Source organism: Borostomias antarcticus, assembly GCF_949987555.1.
Source record: "Borostomias antarcticus genome assembly, chromosome: 22".
NCBI classification, from domain to species: Eukaryota; Metazoa; Chordata; class Actinopteri; order Stomiiformes; family Stomiidae; genus Borostomias; species Borostomias antarcticus.
Genome location: NC_140255.1, coordinates 7,767,022 through 7,777,021, shown reverse-complemented (window position 1 = coordinate 7,777,021; position 10,000 = coordinate 7,767,022). Strand labels below are relative to the sequence as shown.

Genomic DNA, 10,000 nt, shown 5'->3' with positions numbered 1-10,000 from the left:
CAGAGAGTCTGCTCCTCCTCGCTGAAGACCAGGAGAGTCTGCTCCTCCTCTCTGAAGACCAGGAGAAAGGAGAGAGTCTGCTCCTCCTCTCTGAAGACCAGGAAAAAGGACAGAGAGAGTCTGGTCCTCCTCTCTGAAGACCAGGAGAGTCTGCTCCTCCTCTCTGAAGAGAGAGTCTGCTCCTCCTCTCTGAAGAGTAGGAGAAAGGACAGAGAGAGAGTCTGATCCTCCTCTCTGAAGACCAGGAGAAAGGACAGAGAGAGTCTGCTCCTCCTCTCTGAAGAGAGAGTCTGCGCCTCCTCTCTGAAGAGCAGGAGAAAGGACAGAGAGAGTCGAATGGGGTGGACAAAGGAAAGATGTAGAAGAACAGGGGATGTAGACATAAGAGGACAAGAATGCAGGTAAGTGACAGCTGAAGAATAACATTCTGGAAGTTTCTATGGGCCAAGGTGAAGGGAGAGGAGCGCGCATGCATCAGCGGATGATGGGAATCAAAAGGCGTCTCAGGGGCTCATGTCAGACTGTTTGGATAGAGGCTCAGCTCTGACTCCCCCTCGCCCACTTCTACAAACATGAAAGAGGAGGAGGTGTGAGAGACGGGTATTTATTTAAGAAATGCAAGAATGTGTCTGTGAATGTGTGTGTGTGTGTGTGTGTGTGGAGGAAGGTTGTGTGTGCACGTGCTCGTGCTTGTCTGTGCGTTATTAAGCATGAATGTGCGTGTGTGTGCGTGTGTGTGTGTGTGTGTGTGTGTGTGTGTGTGTGTGTGTCCATCTGTCTGTCTGGGGGCTTGTTTAAAAGACCTTGCCAAACAAGTCTGTCCTCATGCAAAAGTTGTGGCAGTGAAGAATGTCCCCGGAGGTCCCTGGCAGGTCCATCTGTCCCTGTCCACGTCCACCAGACCCGTCACACCCCCCTCAACAGAGTAATGGAGGATCCCACCAGACCCGTCACACCCCCTTCAACAGAGTAATGGAGGATCCCACCAGACCCGTCACACCCCCCTCAACAGAGTAATGGAGGATCCCACCAACACACATGAACAAACACGGAAACAGAAACACACACACACACACACACACACAGAGCAGACAAACAGACACACACAGACTCCCTTCGTCTCCCTCCGTCCCTCTCTCTCTCTCTCTCCCCCCTCCCTCTCCCTCTCTCTCTCCCCCCTCCCTCTCCCTCTCTCTCCCTCTCTCTCTCTCTCCCCCCTCCCTCTCTCTCTCTCTCTCTCTCTCTCACTCTCCCCTCTTTCCCTCTCTCCCTCTCTCCATCACTCTTACTCTTTCCGAGCTGCAGTCGCCGCCGGCAACCATCCCTTGCACTGTGCCAGCAGCACAAATAAACACATCCTTCCTCCACACGCACACACACGCACGCACGCACACACACACACACACACACACACACACTGATACAAACACACACACACTGATACACACACACACACACACAAACTGATACACACACACATACACTGATACACACAAACACACACTGATACACATACACACGCACACACACACACACACAAACTGATGCACACACACACACTCTCACACACACACACACTCACACACACACACACACTTACGGAACATGGTCATGTACTGCAGCGGCCGGAGGCCCCAGCTGCCCCATAGTGTGTGGTAGCCGTGGCGACGGGCGTAGCTCGCCAGGTTGAAGGCGGGCTCAGTGCCGAACGAGTCCAGCACCCGGAAACGACACCTGGAGACAGACGCCAAGAAGACATGGCTTAGAGACATGGGTGTCACTGGTGGGAGCTGTGGGTGTCTGTTGAGTGTGTGTGTGTGTGTGTGTGTGTGTGTGCGTGCGTGTGTGTGTGTGTGTGTGTGTGTGTGTGTGTGTGTGTGTGTGTGTGTGTGTGAGTGTGTGTGTTACTAATGTGTGTTGCAGGTGTGTGTAGTGGGTGTGGGTGTTAGTGGTGTGTGTTGTAGGTGTGTGTTACTATGTGTGCTGTGGGTGTGGGTGTTACTGTGTGTGTATTACTGATGTGTATTGCTGATGTGAGTTACTGGTGTGTGGGTGTGTGTATGGGGTGTGAAAAGTGCCATTTTGGTTGCTTGTTCCAAGCTTACTTACAACGTGTATGTATGTATGTGTGTATGTGTGTATGTACTGTATATACATACACACACACATACATACACACACGTTCGCGTTAACCAGCACAGCTCACTACAAAACATGCGCACATGCGCGGTAGTTCGATCGCGCTTTAAATGAATGGGGGAGCTCACGTGACCGAATGACTGTTTGCGTTGTGAGTTGTGAGCTCAGTGGTGCGTGTATGTATGTATGTATGTGTGTGTGTGTGTGTGTGTATGTATGACATCGAACATAGCCTACATACATACATACACACATACATACACGTTCGTTCCAACCAGCGCAGCTGTATGTGAAACTGCTTGCGCAAGCGCGGTAGCCACCGTACTTCCGCGTGACGTCACCGAATGTGTTGCCGCTGTTTTCACTCTTGAGAAGTGCGTGTATGTATGTGTGTGTGTGTGTGTGTGTGTGTGTGTGTGTGTGTGTGTGTGTGCGTGTGTGTGTGTGTGTGTCTATGTTTCGACTCGCTTAATGAATGACTTCGATACATCGCTTCAGAGAATGAAGACGACTATGGTAAATATAGCACTAAAAATATTAATATCTGCGTGGTTAGATGACAAGACCATGCTTTGTGGGTAGATCGTATGCCAAATCAATTTTTTTTTTTGTTTAGGTGGGGTAGAGCCGGGTCAAAAGTCGCGCGGGACAAAAGTCGCGTTCCCATTTTCTCCAGAATGACTGGACCTGCAAATATGTGGTAATACATGCCTGCACATATTACCGTGTACGAGCTCCCTTTAAATTTTGGGCGCGATCGCAGCATATTTGACAGAGATATCGATGGAAAACCACTTTTGCCCCATATAAGTAAAATCATGGTCTCATAAGCATTTTTCGATTGTAAAATTGTGTTCACTTGTTTTAGTTTGCAAACATATGCAATTTTCTTAGCATATCTACTGGCTTCATGATAACATAGCTTTCAAGTTTCGTGCGAGCAAGTCGTGCGTGCAAGCCAGGGAGAAATGACAGGAGACCGTGGCGGGACAAAAGTCGCATCCCGTAGAGGGACAGAAGTCGCATTCTGATGGCTTAGAACCAGAGGGGTGCGCAAGTGACATTTGGGCAGAATGAACAGGTGAAATTAAAGCTCTCGAAGAGATCTTTCTAATGCTATTGGTCAGCTTTGTATGCAGTTTTAATGTGAAAGATACATCTTAAATGCAGTCAAGACAAATTATTTTGCCTCTTAACTTTTGTCAAACCCCCTGGTTCCAGTCAATTGGATTACATAGGCTACTTTCGTTTACAATGACGTTACCTTATGAACACAAATAGCTTAACCTATAGGCCTACATAAACACAATAGCCTAAAACCATGTTTATTTAGGCCTACAATGTATTTTCTTTAATTGACAGTGTCATGGAATTTAACACACAGTCTCAAGACTATTCAGATTCATGTCTTTTCTATTCATCAAGTCCCCTGAAAACCCCTAGGTTTCAATCTCCCTTTATAATTATAAACACCCAACCCTCCCTTTTGTAATTGTAAACAGACTCCTCTGCCTCGCTCTTCATCCCTTCTTTGTTCAAGTCAGAAAGGCCACACCTTGTCCTTCCTGCCCTGACTCAGACCTTTGTCTATATTCAAAGTATATTCAAAGTGAGTTTTCATCCCCCGCCCACTGGGTGATATCCGACTCAGCCAATCAAATGACACCTATACTACCTCGTTGGTTTGAAGCAATATAAGGAGCAGTTTTGGCGATCTGACTTTCACTTCTCTGATAGAATCACTCTGTGTTTTTACTATTGAAGTCCGTTTGCAACCGTATTGTTTCTTAATAAACCTGACTGAACATCTTTTTAAGCGAACCCAGGCTTTGGCAAATACTTTCATTTTTAAGCAACTACAATTGGCGACGGGGATGGGATCGCTATCGACTGGGTCACCGGCCGGTCGGGTCGCATATGGCAGTAAGACCTGAGATGGCCGCCGCGCTCGGCTCAATGTACAGTCAGGCCACTACAAGCCAAAAGCGAATGCGTTAGTAGGCGAGTAGTGCTTCTGTGATCGGTGGGCTTTGAAAAGAAGACACCGGGAAGCAGAAGGCTGAGCTCTCATTCCAGGGGAGCCTGGCTTGAGGCCTCGGACGGAACGGGGTCTAGCCCGGGATTGCGCCCTGAATGGGAGGTCCGAAAGACTTAAGCGTATTTTATTTTCATAAAATCGCGAGAGAAATGCTAGAGCCAAATCCAATTGCCTTGATCATGACTGGGGACTGGGCGTGTTAAAGTCATTCTAACACTGCCCTTGATGTCACTATAGGCTACTGCAGACTGGCTCTAAATGACACTTGAACAGTCAACCTGTTTAAGTTTTCCTGACTGAATAAACAACATTTTTTCCCCAAAGCAGGAGCTTGCGCTTAACCATGTTTCTGAGTATCTCCTACAGACTGCTGATAACCGTTCCTGACCAAAGAAGGGAACAGGGAGACCAGACCAGAGGACTCTCCTTTTGCTCTTCTGTTTTGTCTCTGTTTGTCTCTCTCATCTGTGGATCCACAGACGGAGCACTTCATCAGCCTGTAGTGGGGGAGCGGGAGCGCCGAGGTGGCCCTCCAGAAGCACGACCCGGGCCGACCATACGTGGAGCAGTACAGGGATGGACCGGGTTCAGTTCAAGAGCCTGTACGTGCTGCTGGCGCCCTGGCTGTGTGGTGTCCCACCGCACCTTCACCCTGCTGAACCAGGACAGGGACTCCCTCCTCACCCTCCGAGAGCTCGCTGCAAAAGCTGCGGCTGTCTCTGCTTCCTCCCCTGTGTTTTCTATACTCTCTGTACCATCCACAGACCCTGACAAGATTCCTCCACTGTCCCTGGCAGACATTTCTGACCTACAAGCATCTGCTCCACCTGCGGAGAAAAAGAAATGAAGGAATAAGTGCACATTCCACCACCAAACTAACCTGTATCTAGGGCCTAATGACAAACCTGTACTACCTCGTTCATGTTTTCATTATGCTTTCAAACTAGCCCACGGGCCAGATCATGTTTCAAAAAACAGGGGTGGCGGAGGATGTTAACAGATGTCTCCAACAGAGTGAGGACCGCCATTTCCTGAGGCTAAGGAGAGGTTCCTGCATCACATCTCTCCTGGGGATTGGGTCCTGGTCCACGACCACAGACGAAGGAGCTGGAACTCGCCGAGGTGGCTCGGGCCGTACCAGGTTCTACTCACCACGCAGACAGCGATCTGAGAGGACTTCGTGGATCCATGCAAGCCATTGCCGACGGGTCCAAGCAGCAGAGGACGGTCCACCAGGGGATCGCCAAGGATGCAGCTGAACCAGAAAGCTCAGAGGCCAAAGCCATGAGCTGCCACAACTGTCCTCTCCTCTGACGAGGAATCGGAGGAAAAATGACCTTGCTGGTCACCTCCTCACAAGATGCACCACACACGCACACACACCTGCACACACTGCAACTAACATTGAACATAACTGATTTCAAACAACGCGACATTGAAGTTGCGATCTAGAAGAGAAGACGCCTTGCATTTCCCCAATGACATTCTATTACCCAAAAGAGAAGGGTCACCTAAATGACTGTTGGATACACTGTGAACAAGAGTGACCTTGACAGTCACCGCCACACTCTCCTCTCCTCTGATGAGCAATCGGACTGCACCTCTGATCGCACACACTGGAACCTACATTAAACATTCAGAGACGCACACATGGAATCTATGTTCCATAGGACATCACATGCGATTATTCACAAGAGTGAATGAACTTTGAAATAATCTGGAAAATATCATATTTGTTTACAAGAGTTGCAATGGTTGAAACATGAGTTGATAAATAAGTTTGGGTTTTTCCTCTAAATTGACCAAGAGGTTTTTTGCCCCTCTTACACTGGTAACCATTTTATCTTTTTTTTTTGCCTTGTTAAATCAAGTTTTTTTTTGGTGAATGGTTGTCCACTCTTAGACTATAAATAGTATATAATCATGTCATCTTTTTTATCTTGTTTCCTGTCAAATTTCTGAAACAAGGAGTTTTAAAGCGTAATTTGCATTTTTGTTCTTGCTCCACCTAGTGGAGAGATTACTTCCTTTCCACATGTATAGCATAGAGTTTTTGAAATTTGTGTTTATAATTTGATTTTTTTTTTTTTTTTTTTTTGATTATGCTTATTTTATATCTGATGTATATTTTGTGGCTGTTTTCAGCCACAGATGAGGGAGTTGTCATGGAATTTAACACACAGTCTCAAGACTATTCAGATTCATGTCTTTTCTATTCATCAAGTCCCCTGAAAACCCCTAGGTTTCAATCTCCCTTTATAATTATAAACACCCAACCCTCCCTTTTGTAATTGTAAACAGACTCCTCTGCCTCGCTCTTCATCCCTTCTTTGTTCAAGTCAGAAAGGCCACACCTTGTCCTTCCTGCCCTGACTCAGACCTTTGTCTATATTCAAAGTATATTCAAAGTGAGTTTTCATCCCCCGCCCACTGGGTGATATCCGACTCAGCCAATCAAATGACACCTATACTACCTCGTTGGTTTGAAGCAATATAAGGAGCAGTTTTGGCGATCTGACTTTCACTTCTCTGATAGAATCACTCTGTGTTTTTACTATTGAAGTCCGTTTGCAACCGTATTGTTTCTTAATAAACCTGACTGAACATCTTTTTAAGCGAACCCAGGCTTTGGCAAATACTTTCATTTTTAAGCAACTACAACAGCATGCCAAGAGTAAGGGTGAGGAAAACAACGCGCGGTCTCTTTAGCCATGAGACCATCAGGCAGGCAGCTCAGGAGGTCGTTGAAGGCTATATATTATTATGATATTATGTCTAATAATACATTCGTTTTGTGTTCATAAGGTAACGTCATTGTAAACGAAAGTAGCCTATATAATCCAATTGACTGGAACCAGGGGGTTTGACAAAAGTTAAGAGGCAAAATAATTTGTCTTGACTGCATTTAAGATGTATCTGTAAGGGGGCTGGTTGGCTAGCTGACCCAAACGCAGGACCACGGACACAGACGGAGGGCGGTTTAATACAGAGCGGAGGTACAGAGGGCAAGGCAAAGGGTAGTCAAGTTCAGGCAGGGGTCAATCGATCAACAAACAATGTCCAGAAAACGTAATCCAAGCCGTGGTCGAGGTCCGGGGAGAATGGGTCGGGGAAGCCGTGTGTCAGTCCAGGAAAAGAGCAGCAAACAAACCGGAATCACAACGAATCTTAGGGAAGAACTGGCGACGAACGTTGGGAAGACCGGGTTCTTATAGGGGAGGTGATTAGATGAGTAGTGGCAGCAGGTGAGCCGCGCCCTCGGAGCTGGTTAGCGGAACCGTGTTCAGGTGTGCGGGGGTGATCACGTCGGAGGGCGCGCAGAGCGCGTGCTGAAGTGGAAGGCCGTGACAGTATCTTTCACATTAAAACTGCATACAAAGCTGACCAATAGCATTAGAAAGATCTCTTCAAGAGCTTTAATTTCACCTGTTCATTCTGCCCAAATGTCACTCGCGCACCCCTCTGGTTCTAAGCCATTAGAATGCGACTTCTGTCCCTCTACCGGATGTGACTTTTGTCCCGCCACGGTCTCCTGTCATTTCTCCCTGGCTTGCACGCACGACTTGCTCGCACGAAACTTGAAAGCTATGTTATCATGAAGCCAGTAGATATGCTAATAAAATTGCATATGTTTGCAAACTAAAACAAGTGAACACAATTTTACAATCGAAAAATGCTTATGAGACCATGATTTTACTTATATGGGGCAAAAGTGGTTTTCCATCGATATCTCTGTCAAATATGCTGCGATCGCGCCCAGAATTTGAAGGGAGCTCGTACACGGTAATATGTGCAGGCATGTATAACCACATATTTGCAGGTCCAGTCATTCTGGAGAAAATGGGAACGCGACTTTTGTCCCGCGCGACTTTTGACCCGGCTCTCCCCCACCTAAACAAAAAAACAAATTGATTTGGCATACGATCTACCCACAAAGCATGGTCTTGTCATCTAACCACGCAAATATTAATATTTTTAGTGCTATATTTACCATAGTCGTCTTCATTCTCTGAAGCGATGTATCGAAGTCATTCATTAAGCGAGTCGAAACATAGACACACACACACACACACGCACACACACACACACACACACACACAAACACATGCATACACGCACTTCTCAAGAGTGAAAACAGCGGCAACACATTCGGTGACGTCACGCGGAAGTACGGTGGCTACCGCGCTTGCGCAAGCAGTTTCACATACAGCTGCGCTGGTTGGAACGAACGTGTATGTATGTGGGTATGTATGTATGTATGTAGGCTATGTTCGATCTCATACATACACACACACACACACTCACACATACATACATACATACACGCACCACTGAGCTCACAACTCACAACGCATTCGGTCACGTGAGCTCCCCCATTCATTTAAAGCGCGATCGAACTACCGCGCATGTGCGCATGTTTTGTAGTGAGCTGTGCTGGTTAACGCGAACGTGTGTGTATGTATGTATGTGTGTGTGTATGTATATACATACACACATACACACATACATAAATACATGTTGTAAGTAAGCTTGGAACAAGCAACCAAAATGGCACTTTTCACACCCCATAGTGTGTACCGTGTTACTGGTGTGTGTGTGTGTGTGTGTGTGTGTGTGTGTGTGTTACTGGTAGTGTTGGAAGGCCAGGCCCATGGCCCCCTGGAGCTGTGCGAGGCCGTGGTAGTCGGTGTACACCAGGTCAAAGGTCAGGGGCCTCTGGATCGGACAGCTTCCTCCGCCCGGGGCCGCCCCTATCAGCCTGGCCAATCAACAGAGAGCAAAAGAGAAACCGTCCCGTCAGGAGGGGGGGGGGGGATATGACAGGGGCTCGTCAGGGGGGGGGGATATGACAGGGGCTCGACGGCCAGAGGAGAGGGGGTTGTGGGATGGACAGCGTTGAACAAGAATGGGCGGGCGGGACATAGAGCACAGCTCAGTGACTGTGAGAGACACCAGAGCAGCGTTTCACGATCACAATCATAATCACAATCACAATCACGATCACAATCACAATCACAATCACAATCACAATCACAATCACAATCACAAACCGTTTTATTGCCATGCAGTTTTTCAACATACTAGGAATTTGCTTTCAGTCGTGGTGCGTGACATGGAGACAACATTGGACAGGGTGCAGGGACGAGACAGGACAGGGCAAAGACAGGACAGTGCAAAGAGCGAGTACAAACTGCTAGTGTAAAAAAGGACAAGCACAGGCAGTGAATATACAGTTGAGACCTACATCGACCCTCTATAAGCCTTTACTGTAACCTCTGACCCTACATCAACCCTCTATAAGCCTTTACTGTAACCTCTGTAGTGTAATAGTTTACGCGGCCCCTTTGCCTGGCCTGCTAAGCGGCCTGGGTTAAAAGGGCCAGGTGTGTGGTGGGTTAAAAGGGCCAGGTGTGTAGTGGGTTAAAAGGGCCAGGTCTGTGGTGGGTTAAAAGGGCCAGGTGTGTAGTGGGTTAAAAGGGCCAGGTGTGTAGTGGGTTAAAAGGGCCAGGTCTGTGGTGGGTTAAAAGGGCCAGGTGTGTAGTGGGTTAAAAGGGCCAGGTCTGTGGTGGGTTAAAAGGGCCAGGTCTGTGGTGGGTTAAAAGGGCCAGGTGTGTGGTGGGTTAAAAGGGCCAGGTGTGTGGTGGGTTAAAAGGGCCAGGTCTGTGGTGGGTTAAAAGGGCCAGGTCTGTGGTGGGTTTAAAAGGGCCAGGTGTGTGGTGGGTTAAAAGGGCCAGGTGTGTGGTGGGTTTAAAAGGGCCAGGTGTGTGGTGGGTTAAAAGGGCCAGGTGTGTAGTGGGTTAAAAGGGCCAGGTCTGTGGTGGG

At 47.7% G+C, this 10,000-nt stretch overlaps 1 protein-coding gene across 1 annotated transcript in view; it reads right to left on the bottom strand.

Moving 5' to 3' along the window:
- Positions 1 to 10,000, bottom strand: part of LOC311323722 (alpha-1,6-mannosylglycoprotein 6-beta-N-acetylglucosaminyltransferase B-like) — a gene marked incomplete at both ends in the record, with an annotated part of 47,311 nt that overhangs the window by 3,898 nt on the left and 33,413 nt on the right. The window contains 2 exons of the mRNA XM_084456020.1: positions 1,601 to 1,734; positions 8,805 to 8,936. Coding sequence (XP_084312146.1) covers positions 1,601 to 1,734; positions 8,805 to 8,936 — 266 coding nt within the window. The remainder of the gene's footprint in view (positions 1 to 1,600; positions 1,735 to 8,804; positions 8,937 to 10,000) is intronic.